At 51.2% G+C, this 16,894-nt stretch overlaps 1 protein-coding gene across 1 annotated transcript in view; it reads right to left on the bottom strand.

Annotated features, from left to right (window-relative positions):
- The window catches only part of Itga11 (integrin subunit alpha 11), an 81,617-nt gene that overhangs the window by 10,331 nt on the left and 54,392 nt on the right, over positions 1-16,894 (bottom strand). The window contains 11 exon segments of the mRNA XM_042054721.1: positions 2,085-2,161; positions 2,585-2,659; positions 2,662-2,697; positions 3,868-4,075; positions 5,778-5,862; positions 8,981-9,095; positions 10,242-10,384; positions 11,519-11,685; positions 13,801-13,931; positions 15,781-15,984; positions 16,259-16,399. Coding sequence (XP_041910655.1) covers positions 2,085-2,161; positions 2,585-2,659; positions 2,662-2,697; positions 3,868-4,075; positions 5,778-5,862; positions 8,981-9,095; positions 10,242-10,384; positions 11,519-11,685; positions 13,801-13,931; positions 15,781-15,984; positions 16,259-16,399 — 1,382 coding nt within the window.

The following is a 16,894-nucleotide window of genomic DNA, read 5'->3' as shown; positions in this document are numbered from 1 at the left end:
GGCCAGGCAGTCAGGGAGGACTTTGGGTAGTTCATGGCCACTCCCTGGCTGTGCCATCTTCTTGATGAACTTCCCCAGCCGCTGGGCTGAAGATGAGGAGGGACTTGGGACTGGGAGAAGGGACGAGCCTTGAGCAAAGCCACCTAGTCTGCCCTGGGAAGAATAGTGGGGTTTACTGTGGGGGAGCTCACTGATTCCTGATCCCACAGGGTGCAGCTCCCTAAGATAATGGGTGACTATGCCAGAAGAAGCCAAAGGGACCCCTGGAGGGGGCATGGTCCAAGGTACTTTCACCTAACAGTCAATACTCAAACACCAGGGCAGGTACCCACAGACGTTAAACCCCAAGATTTCAGCTTATCGTTAAACCCCAAGATTTCAGTTTATACATAAGCTAAGTTCTACTCTTCAGGCTAAGGGGTGGGGCTAGGAAAGGGGTCCTCAGAGTACACTGCTGTCTACGTCCCTTCTTGTCCATTCCTGGTTGACAAATGCCCATGCATGTTGCTGTGCCAGTGTGCTCACTCTGCGTGAGAAGAGGACCTTTCGGCCCATGGAGGAGCCGGGAGGCCCCAGCATATAAAGACACTTCACAAACTCAGTCCTGAGTCCGGGGAGGATTCTGTGGACATGTGGGGGTTTGTTTACGCATAGCTGGTGGCCAGCACAAGCTGATGATGGGTGTCCCCAGCCCACCTGTGACGGGGTAAAGCCACTGATATTTGGTTTGCTGGAGGCTTTCTTCTTAGCTGAGGATTTTGGCTGGAGACAGAAACCAGCCTGTCCTCACTTCTTTCCTCCCTCTGTCTCACACAGAGGAGATTGACTCTATGAACAAGGAAACAGGTTTCCCACTGGCCTAGGGAGGTTCACTGGTCAGCCTGGAGCAAGCTACCTTCAGGAAGCCAGAGGGACAGAAAGACAGACAGACAAACCCACACAGAAGAAAAGTTCTCTTAAAAATGGAGAAATGCCGAAGGAGGGCATGATGGTTTGTACTGAAAGTCAACCAGCCAGCGTGGAAAGTTACCCCTGCTCCTGGCTGTGAGGGTTGTCTAGACTGGCCTTAGCTGAGGTTAGGAAGAGCCCGCCCTGCATGTGGGCAGCACCATCCCCTGGGCTGAGCTTCAGACGAATAAAAAAGGAGAATTCCATCTGAGCACGGCAATCACCTCTGCTTCCCCGATTGCAGAAGCGCTGTGCACCGCCTGCCTCAAGTACCAGCTGCCATGCCTTCCCCACCATGGATGGACTGTGTCCTTCAAACTATGAACCCAAACAAACCCCTCTTCCCTTTGGTTCCTTGTGCCAAGCATTTCGGACCAGCAATGAGAAAAGTAACTGAAACTGAGAGAGGTAAACCAGACTGCAGGGGGGCACAGATGAGCTGTGGATCCAAGTGTCCAGCTAAGAGTTGCCTGTTTACAATGCGTTATTGTTGGAAGTCCCCACAACCTCACTGATTGTGAGGGGCTGCTGTGTGAACTGACTGATGGACCCGAAGGGTCCTAACGGCCATTGTGATTTGTAGCTGAGTGGTGACAGGAGAATTGTCTGTATTCTGTCAATCATGTTTTAAATAAACTCTGATTGGCCAGGCAGGAGGTATAGGCGGGTCAACCAGACAGGAAGTAGAGGCGGGGCAAGGAGAACAGGAGAATTTTGAGGAGGAAGCCCATTCCTCCCAGTCCTGCCCAGATCACCGAAGAAGCAGGATGTGACCTGCCCTGCTGAAAAAGGTATTGAGCCATGTGGCTAACATAGTTAAGAATAATGGATTGTTATAAGTTATAAGATTTAGCAAGAAACCTGAGCTAATGGGCCAATCAGTTTATCATTAATATAGACCTCTGTGTGGTTTTCTTTGGGGCTTACTGGCTGTGGGAACTGGGCAGGACAGAAACCCCAACAAGTCCGGCCCTCATGTTACAGCTGAGCTGTAGGATTGTAGGCGTGCAGCCCCCCTCCTCCCTGCACCTGCTCAGCTTGGGTCAGGGAACAGGTTTGACAGTGGGGTACTGTGGGCATAGGAGAGCAGAAGGTGAGGGCAGAGTTGTTGGGAGTTAGGGAGGGGTGGGCCTGACCTGCCAGCACCCAGCTGGATCTGAAGATGGTGCAGGAACACAGACTTGCTGAACTCGAAGTCCAGACGGAAAGCCACCTGTGAGAAGCGGGCCTGAGTGGGGGCCCTGGAGGTGTGCTGGCTCATACCTTCCTCTGACTACCCTCAGAACCCCGTGGGAGAATGGCTGGAGGAGGGTTGGGACTGTAGAATAAGTGAGCTGGGGCCACTATGGGTGCAAAGACGCAGCTTCCCCATGGGGGAGCTCCCCCCCTTTTTTGAGTGTCATGTAGCCCTGCTGGCTCAAACTTGCTGTGTAGCACATGGACTATCCTTCTGTCTCCACCCTCATGAGTGCTGGGGTGACAGGCGTGCCCCAGGGCTTCATGCATGCTAGGCAAGCACTCTATCAACTGAGCTACAGTCCCGGCAGGAAACTATATTTAGAACACCCCAGAAGCAAATAGGTCTCTGTTTGCTCTCTGCTCTCTAGGTCCCAGTTTCTGTCCCTCCTGTTGGAACCCCCAGACTCTACCTTGGCCTTGGCCTGAAGAAGGGGTAGCTGACATTGCAGACTTTCTTGTGTAGTCCGTCTCTCACTCGTTGACACACTCAATGCTGTTGTCTGAGTCATCCTGGAATGGGTAGGGCAGTGATCAGGCCCCCAGTCCTGAGTATGGAGCTCATGCTTGCTACACCAGCCCTTCAACCCACTCCGCAGATCACCCTGCCAACTGGCCATGGAATTGGACACCCGGAATGCCACTTTCTGGCTACCTGAACTACGAGGGCCCCTGAGACTGATTATATTATATAATTATATATTATATATTATTATTAATATTATATATATATAATATAATTATATTGCCAGGTATAGTTGGGTCAGACTAAAGGCATGAAGTGACACTGGGGTGGGTCTTAATGTCCAGGTTGGTAGACAGGCATTCAGGTGTATGCTGATTCTCCCCTTGTGTCTGGGAACTGGCTAGCTGCAGGTGCGACTCTGAAGTCTAGACCTCACTCAGGATGTGGACAGTGACTAGGCTGGTGCTGACACTTGGTCAAAGGTCGAAAGCCACTCCCCAGGCTCTGGACCCTCCCGCCTCCTCAGGCTCTGAGGCCCTCTGAATGATCAAGTAGCTCGCCCATCCTTCCTTCCTACCTCTCTCCTCTCTCCCTCCTCCCTCCCTCCCTCCCTCCCTCCCTCCCTCCCTCCCTCCCTCCCTCCCTCCCTCCCTCCTTCCTTCCTTTCTTTTCTAATGGAAGAGAGACCCTGGAGCCACACAATTATATTGCCTGGTCTCCAGTGACTTTGTGTGGACAGCGCTGTTCCATATCTGGAGTCCCGGACTGGATAAAAGTGGAGAAAGCAAGCTGAAGCCTAGCATTCATTTTCCCTGCTTCCTTGTGCACACAATAAGATCAGCTGTCCTGCCCTCCTGCCATGATAATACCAGGCAAGCCCACAGAGTAAGCAGAGGACCCAGATGTCAACGAACAGGACATACTGGGAGGCAGTGGTGACAGGTGGGGGGAGGGGCGCGCGCGCATCAGGGTACCGGGGTAAGAGAAAAAACAGGTGGGGCCTTGAATGTGACAGTAAGGTATTTGAGATCCGGCAGTCTCCCTGGTAACCATGGTCCCCAGCTCTGGCTGCAGCTGAGGAAGCTCTCAAAGCTGCCTATGTATAGACCCCCCACTGAGGACCCCCCCAGGAGGGACAGGACACAGCTCTGTCAGCACCACCATTACTCCTGTGCCCCTTTGGCCATGGTCAGCTGGGCGAGCAGCCGCGGTCCTACCTTCTGGATCAGGCTAGCGAACTGCAGGTTTTCTGACTGGGAGATGTTGAGGATGGTGCTGTAGGCATTCTCCCCTCTGTTCTCCAGCGTGGCCTCCACGGCCACCCGGCGACGCGTGCTCTCTATGATGAAGACAGTGGTGTCGAAGGACAGCGTGTAGGTGGAGCAGTCCTGTGCAGTCTTCCTCAGCACCCGTTGGCAGTACTCCCTGCGGGAAGAGGCTGCGGCGATCAGGCAGGCGAGCTCAGGGATGAGGGCTGGAGCTGAGTCTCAGGACTGACAGAGACACGGGAATGGGGGCACCTGGCCAGCCTCTGCCTGTGGGAACAGCACTGAGAGGAGGAGGTGGATGGTGGGCCTGCCGAGAGCTCATGCTTCCAGCTGGCCACCTGCCCCAAAGCCCCCTCTTCTCCAGTCACAGGCTGAACCTGCTTCTGAACTCAGCTTTCCCATTTGACCTCCTAGTCACATACGATCTTTTTGCTTCCCTTTTGGCTTTGGCTACCAGGAAGTTCAGTGCTAAATCTTGATTACTTTACCTAGACAGGTAGAATATTCCTTTATCCTTTTGTCCTGTCCAGATGTGCTATTTCTACTGGCTATCTGTATCCTGGCATTTACATTTTATCTCACTGCATAAAAGTCAAAATTATTGTAAGGTTTGTTCTGTCAGTTAAAAATGATCTCATGAGCTGGGCGGTGGTTGCCCAAACCTTATATCCCAGCACTTAGGAGGCAGAGACAGGCGGATCTCTGTGAGTTCAAGGCCAGCCGGGTCTACAGAGCAAGTTTTAGGACAGCCTTGGCTGCACAGAAAAAAAATCTGGTTTGAAAAAAAAAAAAAAAGCATTCATGAGCATTGCACCCTGGTTTAATTTACCTTGTGTGCTAGTCTGTTTCCTCTAGGGGATTGTGGGTACTGTGTTTGGCCATGTCATGTGGAGGGCAAAGGACAATTTGTGAGGGTTGGGTTTTTCCTTTTACCATGTAGGGACAGGGATCAGACTCAAGCTATCAGAAAAAGCAGATTTACCCACTGAGCTACCTCATGACTCCCCTTAGATCTTAGAGAGACTGGGAAGCCCTGGGGTCAGCTAGGGAACCCTACGCATTACCCAGGGTCTGGGCTTAGAGGACAAGGCCCAGAACTCTGGTTCATCTGTCGTCACCTTCTTTATCTTTTTGTTGTTGCTCTTTGCTTGTTTGTTTGTAAATTTACTTATTTCATGTGCATGTGTATTTCTCCTGCACGTCTATCTGCATACCATATGCATGTCTAATGCCCATAGAGACCAGAAGATGGCATCATAACCCTTGGAACTGGAGTCTCAGATGTTTGAACTGGGTCCTCTGAAAGAACAGCCAGTTCTCTTAACCACTGAGCCATCTGTTCAGCCCTATTTGTTTTTTTTTGACAAGGTCTCTTCTCATTCTGGCTGGCCTGGAACTCACAGATACCTGCCTGTCTCTGCCTCTCAAGTGCTGGAATTAAAGGGGTGTGCTAACTAACACCCCTGAGCTCCCCTCCCCACTCTTTGAGAGGGTCTCCTATAGCCCAGACTGACCTTGAACTCACTAAGTAGCCAAGAATGCCTTGGATTTCTGACCACTTCCCTGAGGGCTGTCACCTTGCATGGGCTACCACATGGACTTTTATGCTGTGCTTGGACTCGAACCTAGGGCTTCATGCATGCTAGGCAAGCACTCTATTCACTGAGCTACATCCCTAGCTCCCTGGTTCCAGGTCCTATCTGTTTAGCAGCTTGGCCACAAATGGAGGTATTCCATCCTCAAAGAAGCTGGAGAGGTTGGAGCAGGATAAAGCAGCTGCATGGGACCAATCCAGCCTGGTGGAGCTCCAGGCCACCAGCAGAGAGGGTCAAGGTGCGTTGAAGCAAGGAGCCACTCACGTGGCAGTGGGCAGATCACTCCGAGCATCCAGGACAAGGTCAGGGACACAGTGTTCATCCTCATTACAGCCATTCCAAAGGGCACCTGCAGAGAGAACCAATGTGACTGACCGGAGAAGGGACCTCCAACCCTGGAATCTAGAGCCCCCAGCCTTTGTCTCTACACACCAGATGAGGCTGTGCCTGCCTCACAATTCCCCAACATGCCCCCTTGCCGATTCCTTCACCCCTGCATAGGTTCTCCTTTCTCTAAGAGAAAGCGCTCAGCCAGGCAGGCAGTGCAGGCTCCCTCACCCAGCAGCACAGTTCCAGGCAACAGGAACTTCCCATCTGTTGTGTATAAGATGCTTAATCCTGGAGATGGAGGCTGAGAACGATGCAGCATCTGCTCTTGGATCGTGGGGATGACTGACATGTGAACAAACAGCTATGGTGTGAAATGTGCAGAAAAGCAGAAGCACGAGGACCAGAAGAGGCAGAGGGAACACTGGCATTTGGGCCTGTAGGTGTTCAGGGATATTTTCAAGGTGACAGTGGGTCAGAGCTCTGAAGCACGGCCATGTGAGCCAGATGCACCAGGGGAGTGGAAAGCCCGAGAGCAAGCTAGACGTCCTGCAGAGACGTAAGTGCAGGGAATGACTCCATGGTTCAGCGCTGTGTAGAGCGAGGCCAGGCAGAGGAGAGGAAGAAACAAACAGCCATCATAAATAAATGTAGAAATAAATATAGCCTTCCTATAGGGCCTTGGGTCATCCCTTGTATATGACAGAGTCAGCAAGCACTCTGGCGTGGGAGGGCCCTGCTGGACAAGCATGCTGAGGGAGGTGAGAGGATGGGATAGGAGGGGCCAGGCTAGAGGCAGAGAGGCCTGGGGAAGTAGCTGTAACACTCAGGAGGAATGGAGATAGCATAGGCTTGCCCAGGGTCTCAGAGGTGGGGTCACTAGGACCTAGAAGCTCTTCGGGCTGAGGGAGGGACTCAGAGTGTTACCCTATTCTTTTTCACCTCCTACAAGGCAGACAGCACCATCCATTCAGAACCCTAACATATATCCAGGGTGTGCCCTGTGACTCATCCACAGCACAGTTCAGTAGAGGCTGGGTGCTGAACCCTGGCTCAGTGACAGTCACAGCCATGGATGCAGTCTTGCCTGGGGGTGGGGTAGAGGTGGGGGACAGGAGACCTGGTCTCATTAGCTCCTCTCAAAAGGTGTGAAATATTCCTTTACACTGTGTGAATGGATGTCACTGTGATGGTTTAATAAAGAAGCTGATTGATCTATAGTTAAACAGGGCAAAGTTTAGGCAGAAGATTCAGACTAAGAATGCTGGGAAGAAGGAGGAGGAGTCTTCTGAGTCGTGAGCCTGACCAGAAGATGCAACATGGGAAGTTCATAGATGATGTAAACGAGCCTTGGGGCAGCACTTAGATTAATAGGAGTTAATTTAAGTTGTGAGAGCTGACTCGAGACAAGCCTGAGCGTTCAGCTGAGCATTTATAATTAGTATTAAGTCTCTGTGTGGTTGAGGAGTGGCTAGCAGGACAGAAAACTCTGCCTACAGACTGGGCCTCCGGTTTGGACACATTGTTAGAGACACACTTTTCTAAACCTGGGCTGGGATCCTGGTGGCTCATGTCCTCAGCCAGCCATTCAAGAAGCTCACAGAAGACAGCCAGTCCTCAGAAGTTCCAGCCAGGTGATGAAGAGAGATGGTTACTGAACCCAGTGTCACAGACTGGCTCAACCCAGGCTCCTGTAGTCTAGGCTGGCTTTGAGTTTACTGCGTAGCTGACAATGAATGACCTTGAACTCCTGATCTTTCACCTCCTGAGTGCTGGAACTGCACTCAGTTTATGCCATGTTGGAGAGGAACCCCAGAGTACTGAGCATGCTAAGCAAGCCCTCTATCAGCTAAGCCACATCCCCAGCCCCTCAGCACCCCATAAACTGGTGCCATACACCTGTAACCCCAGAGCTCAGGTGGTGCAGACACAACAGGTGACTCTGTCTGTTTCTCATCTTTTCCCCACTTTCTCCCACTCCCTCACTCGGGAGACACAGCCATCTTTCTTGGCTTGAAAGCAGGTTCTCTCCTGCTCTGAGCTCTGAGTCCAGACTCCTTCAAAGCCAAGCCCAAAGCTGCCTCCTGCAGGAAGTTCCCTGTTCACTATCTGGGGTGGCTCATGTCCTGCATCTCTACCTGGGATCAGGATCCTGGGGGCATCAGGGTCCTGGCATGGGTAACTGCACGGGGGGTGGGAATCTGCCTCATGGGCTTCCTGAGTGAGCAGTGTGTGCTCATTCATTATTCCCTTGCTGTACGCACAGGCTTTGTAATGATGGTGTTAGGAAAGTTGGTGGCTAGAAGTAGCTAGCTGTCTTCTGCCAGCCCAGTGACTCACATGGGAGAAAAGGGACAGGGGAGAACGGACGGGCTGGGTGGGGCTGAGGGAAGATGCATGCTGTGGGGAGGGCTGGAAGGGTGTGTAGGGATGGGGGTACTGTGGAGGATGAGGGAGGTTGTGGGAGTGTGGACAGTGAGACATTGTGCTCCTGGCCCAACAACCCCATCGCAGTGCTGGAGGAATCCGAGCAAGCACTCGGGTGACTTTGAGGCTGTGGGTTGGACTTGGCTTGAGTGCCTGAACCTCAAAGCTCCAGGTTTCTCAGTGCTGTGACATGATTAAGCCTTTCCCTGTTGCTTAGGGTCCAGTATCACCTTCTGTAAATCCTGCCTGCTCTCCCAGCCAGCTTAGACAGAAATGGGGAGAACTTCTTGAGTGGGACTTTCCAGGGAGCAAGCACCCTAAGCTGTTAACAGAGAACCCAGGTGCCCCTAGTCTATAAAATGCTGAGAGGCCGGGTCTCTGCCACTGGCAGGTAGAAAGCTTTCCTTTGGGATCCTTAGTAGCAGGTAGGGAGAGTCCATCACCGAGTTAGTCAATCAACAGACACAAGAGCAAGGTCAGGGTGGCAGAGTCCTCTTCTGGAAACGTGGGAGTGAGAGCCAGAGGTCACGGATCTCTGGGCCTTTGCACTTCCTCAGGGACAACTCAGTGCTCCCTGCACATGGGAACCCCACAGAGGAGGCTTGTCTTGCTGGTGCTAGCTGTGGGTCTCTGAGGACGGGAGGCAGGAGGGTGAGGGAAGGACTGCCCCAGAATACAGGTTTGGGGGTGGGTGTGTGGCAGAGGGGCAGGACGCACCGACACTCTGAGTGTTGTGGGCCAGCCATTGTCTAGCATGGGGCCAAAGTCAGGGTCCTCGAGGGAGTACTCCACGGAGAACGTCACTGGCTTCACGTAGTCGGCAGTGTCCTGTGGGGAGAGGAGGGCAGAGTTCAGCAAGGAGAGGGTACCATTTCCTGGGCCACAACTCTAGACACAGAGCTCCCACCCCTCTAGGCTAAGAGGACAGCAGCCTGTGACCCTCAGGAGAAGTCGCCAGGCCGACAATGGTTTCTGTCAAGGTCTACAGGTGAGAAGTGAGTGCCAGTTTGGTGTCCTGAAGTTTTTACCACACTCCTGCTCTTCTTTCAAAGCCTCAGCTCTCATGGCTCAGATACCTTGGTCCTTCAGGAAGCCTGGCAGGCCCCTCCGTCCTCCCTCCAGATTTGTTACATCAGCTTCTCCCACAGCATCGAAGCTGCTCCACCGTTCTGTCCTCTTTGTTTTGTTTTTGTTTTGCTGTGTAGCCCAGGCTGGCCCCTGATACAGTCTTCCTGCCCCGTCTCCTGAGTATTGGGATTACAGGCATGTTGCACTATGCTCAGCTAAAAGATCTACCTGTGTGCCTGACTCTTTTCCTTGGTATGGAATAGTCTAGAAACCTCTGAGTGTGGCCCAAGCACTGTGATACAGCCTTGTGATGTCGAATGGATGAGTGAATGGACGCGGGTGAGCATGTGAACAAGGCAAGGAGGTTCAGTTTGTCCTGACGAGGGGTGACAGATAACCAGGGTGCTCCAAGCTGCCTGAAAGCGCCCATGCCCCTAGAGCTGCGGTCATCACACTTGGTGCTTCTCTATGGAAGCAAACCTCTTTCTCACTCAGTGATGAGCACCAGGCCACCACCTCTCTTGGGATGCCACCGGTCAACATGCCCATGCCTCTGCCTGCTTTACCCGCTCTTCATCTCCAGCCCACCCTACTGTTCTGACTTTCTAGCATGGGGTGGTGGCCCACTCATTCCTTCATCTTCTCAGATGAACTCACTTCCTCTATTTCATTTCTTCTAGGTGTGAACATCTGGGAAGGCGGGGATATGGTATGGTGGTGGTATAGCCATGAGGGCTTTTATCTAGGGCCTGAGGAAGGGTACCGGCCAAGGTTGGCCACACTTTTCTCTGGCTACCCATTGAGGGCTCAGAACTGGCCTGGCACCTTGGGACTTCTTACAGAAGTTCCTCTACTCTGTACCCTTCTTGTAGGGCTGAGGGCCTGCTTGTGGCTTGCTGGGCTCACCAGGACATGGAAGTTGATCTTTTGGCAGTGTTCCTGGCCTGAGGAGAGTACGACAGCCCTGTTGGTGAACTGGTCACCACCCTCGTCCAGATGTGCCCGTGGCATGTACCGCCTCTCGTCCATGGTGGCATTGTACCTGATGCCTGGAAGAGAGTAGGACAAGACCAAGCTGGCACTTCATCCCCATCCTAGATTGTTCACCTGCTTAGCCTCTGGCTGGTCCCTCACGGGCAGCTGAAGCTTCCATATTGGAGCAAAGGATATGGTGAGGAGGAAGGAGCTGAAGAGGAGGAGGAAAGATAGAGAACAGCGGGAGGGAGGGAGGGAGGGAGGGAGGGAGGGAGGGAGGGAGGAGAGAGGGAGGGAGGGAGGGAGAAGTGAGTCTTGCAAAAAGGAGAGGGACAGGCAGGGTAATGTGCCAACACTACCAACCAATGACCTCCTCAGCCCCTCCCTCTAACACCCTGTCTCACACCATGGCTCCGTGCCTTTAGGAGCTCCTCCTAGGGCTTTCTCATGCTAGGGGGGCTCCTTGGGCCCATGTCTGTATTCTGTGACTTGAGGTCCACAGACTTTCTCCTTTTAGCTTATAAAAATCTGACAGTCAGGAATGACACAGTGTTTTCTGTCCCCTAGGCAGCTCTATAGTGACTGTATCCTTGAATCTTTGTCCTATCATAGATGGAACTTCCAAGAAAAGTGCCCAGCCACCAGGCCTGGATGTGTCCTCATCTCCCCCTTTCTTTGTCTGGTTTTGTCCTCATCACTGGAAGGGACACTACCTGTGGTCTCCATTGTATCTGTCACTTCCAGGGCTGCAGGGTCCAGGAAGCAGGTAGCTGAATCTAATCTGAGGTAAAAGGAGAGGCCCCTTCCCAGGCCTATGACCCTGCTCAGTGGCAGTTGTGGCTCACATGCCCAGTCCCTGGTCCCCAGCTCCCCAAGGCTGGCTTCACGTTGGCTTCCCAAGTCTGCCTGACTCCTGGCCTCCTCTCTGTAGTCTACTGCCTGCCTTTTACATCTGATTCAAAATTCAACCAAGGGACATTCTTCTGTCCCTGGTTTTTCCCATCAGTTCTGCCTATACCACTCTTGCTCTGCCAGGAGTCCCTTGAAAGGAGAGCCTTAGAGGAGAATCTAGCAGGCATTGAGGGTGCTCAGGGTGTGGCCTGGTACCTAGAACCCATTTCGGTAAAGGCCCAGGCTGGGAACCAGAACAATCACAAAGCCCACAGAGAATCCAGAGTGTGGCTGGTGGCCCAAGGAGGCTGGTTTACCGACGGTTGCTGTTTGGAAGTGGGGTGCCAGGAAGACAGGCACGAAGCAGAGGAAGGCAGCCAGACAGGTGGCATCCCTGCCATTGCGCTTGCAGTCCTTGTGGAAGATGTTGATCTTGGGTGGCTCAAAGTGGAGACTGGCATTGATCTGCACCACGGGGCGGGCCCTGGAGAAGACAGACAGGTCAGCTAGGATGGGGCTGGAGTTCTGCCTCGCTGGGACCCAGGGGCAGAGGTACGGACCCAGATGTGGAGTCTGTAAAACCCCCTAGAGGGTGTGGTGTGGAGGAAGGGGCAGAGAGACTTGAGGAAGCTATAGGATTGAGAGGGTAGGTGGCTCAGCAGCTTTAGGGCTCTGGGACAGCTCATCCTCCTTCTCCTCCAGGTTGATCTTACCGAGGACTACTGGTTTCCTTTCACCGGGCATGTCCAGCCTGACACACATTCGAATCAACTGGAGAGAGAGGGCCTGGGGAGATGGCTTGGGGCTTAAGAGTACTGGCTACATTTTCAGTGTGGCGACACACGTGGCAGCTCACAACCACGTGCAACTACAGTCCCAGCGGATCTGACCCCTGCTTCTGGCCTGTGTGGGCACCAGCATGCACGTGGTGCACAGGCATACAGACAAAACATTTATTAAATATAAATGAAAAAGGAGAAAGAAAGGATTGTGAGCTGAACCGATCCAAGGCTGTCTCAGAGGCACTTATGAAATGACAAAAGGAACCTAGCTCCGTGTACTGGCTCAGAAGCAGACTTGGCAAGGCCAGTCTGGGGCTGAGGCTGGAGTTTTGCTGTTACTGGGGACTTGGCTTTTCCCCTGAAGAGACTGGAGCTATCAGTCCCAAGGCCGCTGTGTGCTGTAATGCTCTTGAGGTACCCTGTACTCCCTTGGGGCCACACTGCTTGATTAGCTTCCTGTTGATTGCATCCCATTGTATGGTAGTTTCTCCTGACAACACCCCATTTCTCCCCTGGAAATAGTAAATAAAATACCATGCTTCTAAATAAGCTTGCTTGGCATAAGACATAAGCTTGTGTAAGACCTCTTGACCCCAGACTTATCTGTCCCCTCACCTTCTGGTTCCCTGGTCCTCTCTCTCAGGACCTGTTACTGAAGAACAACCTGTTGGCCCAGCTCAGGAAGGAACAGTGGAGCAAAGCAAAGAAAAAAGAAAGGGGGGGAACCCATGTCAGGAGCAGAGGATGTAGCTCAGTTGGCAGTGTGCTGGCCCAGCATGCATGAAGCTCTGGGTTTGATTCCCAGCGTCATAAACAAGGTGTAGTGAGATGGAGTCAGAAAGCTCAGAAATCCAAGTCATCCCCAACTTCCCAGTGAGTCTACAAACCAACCAGCAAACAAGGCTACATACACCCCAGGTCGCTAAATGGAGACATGAGCTTGTCTTAAGACTGTCTCTCAAGTTCTAATCTGCATGCACCACTGCCTCCTGTAGACATCCTGCTGCAGCCTAGATCCGCTGCTGTCTGTTGGCACAGACTCTGCATGTCTAATGGGCTCTGGAATGAGGCTGAGTGGCTGGTGCTTGGAGCCCAAGTGAGGGGAAAGACTGGAAGTACACCCAGACACTGCAGATGTCAGTGTTAAGATGGCAGAAAGTTGGCTGACTTTTTTTTTCATCAAATTTTAAGTTAGTGCAGAAAACCCTAAATGATGAAATTGATCTCATCCATGTATATTTAAAATGCTTCAATCAGCCAGGCATGGTGACATAATACCTTTAACCTCAGCAGAGACAGGTGGATCTCTGTAAGCTTGAGGTCAGCCTGTTCTACATAGAGAATTCCAGGCTAACCATGGCTACATTTTAAAACTATCAGTACATGAGAAAATGCATGGGCTTTTCCAAAACACTGATGTGGAACCTCCCCCCCCCCCCCACCACACACAGAGGAAATAAAGTCAGGAGGGTTGTAAGGAAGAAACCCCTGTATTTCACATCCACTCTGTGCTGGGGGGGGGAATGCTTTTTAGAGGAGACTCAGTGCTCCCTCTGTGTAACCTGGGGAGCAGCAGAGGAAGAGATGCTGCAGGGGCCAGAATATAGGAAAAGTTCTCGGGGTGAAGGACAGATTTTGGACCTGAAAGTGGCTAAAGGTCCTAGAATTCTGTTGGGAACAGAGATCAGGACTCCAAGATCACACAAGATGGGAGAGGTTCAGAATTCATTTGGATGACAGTACCAAGAGGCAAGGACCCAGAAGCAGATTTTGGAAACACTCTATTCTGGTAGCCCTCAGGGAAAACAGGAACTGACCACAAAACCACAGCATTGCCCAGGGCACCCACTGCTAGGTCCACAAGCCCATCCTCATTGAGGTCCAGTTGTCCATGGATGCTGCAGCCGAAATGCTGCAGGCCAGGAGCCAGCTCTGAGGCTGCGATTCTCTGCAGGGAGAAGAGAGAAAGGGTGTGTGCACTGTGAGCCCAGGTTAGCTCTAGGGGGACGGACACAATTCTGAGCTCTGAGACCTGGCAGCTGCCTTACCAGAGAAACCCCCGCCTTTAAAGTCACTGTTTTGGGTGAAAATACTATGTTTCAAAATATTCCCTAACAAGTTTGGTGGCTCACACTTACAATCTCAGTACTTGAGAGGTGGAAATAGGCTTATAAATTCAAGACCAGCATATATATATATATATATATACACATATATATATACATATACATATATATATATATATATATATATATATATATATATAAAGACCTTGCCTCAAAAACTCAAGGACTGAAGGTATAATTGAGTGGTGGAGTGTCACCTAGAAGGTACAAGGCCCTAAGTTTGATCCTGAGCACCACAAAAGATAAAATAAAGTACTTGGTGAATGCCAGTGTAATTAGCTGGAAGATAACAAATCCACTGGCATTTCTACCTTGCTGTATTTATTTGACTGTCTTACTAATAAAATGTGTAGGCAAATTCTCTAGACTCGATACAACTGTTTAAATCATTAACTCACAACGTGCGCTAGGCTCTATCAGTCAGTCAGGGAACGGGGAGGAGCTCACGGCGGCCCTATCCTTTACCCCTGACCCATTGTCTATTGATAGATTCTGGGAAAGAAGGACTAATTATCTTTTGTTGTGTTCCTACTATTGAACCACCAGGCTCCAGCACATAGCTCCCAGGATCACATGCTGGTAAATCTTAGCTGAGATTCCCAAAACAAAGCAAATTGATACGTACGAGTGAGATAATTGTGTGTGTGTGTGTGTGTGTGTGTGTGTGTCTTGCAGGGAGATGGGTAGAGGTTGTAGGGAGGTGAGAATGGTCAGTGTGCATGATGCACATATGTGACATTATGAACAGAATGGGTGGGCCAGAGTAGTAGCACACGCCTTCAACACCAGCCTGAGAGGCAGAGGTAGGTGAATCTCTGTGAGTTTGAGGTCAGCCAGGGCCACATAGGTCAACCTTTAAAAAAAAAAAAAGGAAAAAGAGAGAAAGAAAAGTAAAATGGGGTTTGGAGAGAGGACCTAGTGGTTAAGAGTACTTGTTGCTCTTACAGAGGTTGATTGCCAGCACCCATGTGTTGGCTCACTGCCATCTCTAACTCCAGTTCCAGGGAATCAAACATATTCTTCTGACCTCCATGGGCACCAGGCATGCATGTACACATACATACCTGCGGGTACCACTCATACACAAAATAAATAAATATTAAAAAAAAAAACAACCCTGGCTACCCTTGCAGAGGACCTGGATTTTGTTCCTAGCACCCAAATGCCAGCTCATGATGGTCTGTAACTCTAGTTCCAGGATATCCAATGCTCTCTTCTGGCCTCCTTGGGCACTGTAAACACATACATGCAGGCAAAACATCCATGCACATGAAATAAAAAACAATTCTTTTAAAAAAGAGGAAAAAAAAGAGTGGCAAAATTCTGATGGCTTTGAGGCTGAAGAAGGTCAGATTTGAGCTGGGCTGGGTCTGTTTGTAGTAAAAATGGAGCCTAGCTGGGAGTGTCCCAGTCACAGGGTTCCTGTTGGGGCAGTGATATTTGGTGCCTGGGATTTTTACTGGTCTGATGTTGAGAGGATAAAGGTGTATATGGGGATAGGATAGGGACTATCACTGTACCCGTGTCAGTCCCTCCACCAGAGGTAGGCATAGCTAGGAGAGACAGGATCCTTCCTAAAAGAGGGCATGCAAGGAAACTGAGCCATAGGAATACATGGGTGCAGCCCACATTTCCCACTCTCTGCTCTAGCTAGTCTCCCCAAAGCCCCACCTGTATGGGCTTCTTCAGGATGCTGCTTTGGAAGCCATGGAAGATGTAGATGGCCCCTCTGTGGCTGTCCTCTAGAGGGGCCCCCACCACCACATCATTGTAGGAGTCTTGGTTGAGGTCTTGAACTGAGGCGATGCAGGACCCAAACCGGGCATTCTGGTAGCTGTGGGAATCCTTCAGAGTGCCATTATAAACAAACCGGTTCTGCAAAATCAAGGCCGGGAAGAGGTTCAGGGAACTGGGTAGAGGCTCTGGGATCTTGATTCCCTTTGCCTGCACCAACCGACTTCTCTTCATTCCATTCCCCAGGACCCCTCCCAGTGACAGGAGCCCAGGGCAGAGAGGCTCCTGTCCTTCCCAGCTGGCTCCTGCAGGCAGTACTGGGCCTCATGGGAACCTGGGTTTCCTCAAGGTTGACCAAGTCAGTGTAGGACTCTGACGCCCTGCAGAGCTGCCTGGACCCTCCTGGCCACAGTACCTGTCTCAGATTGTAGACATACACCTTGCCTCGCTCTCGGCCCTCGCTGAAGTACATGGGGGCGCCCACCAGCAAGACATCGGTCACTCTGTCGTCGTTGATGTCCACTGAGGTGATCTCACTCCCAAAGTAGGAGCCTATCTGCGGCACACGGATGGGAGAAAGATCAAGCTGGGTCCCCAGGTCTCACACTCACAGCCCTAGCCAGGAACCTGGGTCATCTTTTGACCTGGAATGTTTGGGGTCCTGGCAGGCCCTCCCTTCTCATGCCCAACTTCCCCTCCTTTCCCATGGGCAGACTTACCTGCTTTCAGGGTATCCTTGTTTCTTTCCCTATCTCAGTTGGCAACTCCTTCCCACCCTCCTATACTTCCATTACTTAACTTTAATTATGGTTATTTATTCCTCGGGGCTGTTTATATATTATAATGACAAAAAGCAAAAATAATATAATGGCAAAAAAAGAAACTACATAAAAATTTTGAAGACAAAAACAAATGGGTAATAATGTTACCCATTCTCTCAACATTGAGACACAGCCAGCGTGAGTGTTTTGCTGCATTTCCCCCACTCTGTTCTACGGTCTTTACATTGCCAGTTCTTATATATAAAGAAGCTTTTTTTTTTAATCACAAT

This window comes from Arvicola amphibius, chromosome 3 (assembly GCF_903992535.2).
Source record: "Arvicola amphibius chromosome 3, mArvAmp1.2, whole genome shotgun sequence".
NCBI classification, from domain to species: domain Eukaryota; kingdom Metazoa; phylum Chordata; class Mammalia; order Rodentia; family Cricetidae; genus Arvicola; species Arvicola amphibius.
The sequence above is the reverse complement of the archived record's forward strand: the minus strand, read 5'-3'. Positions and strand labels throughout refer to the sequence as shown.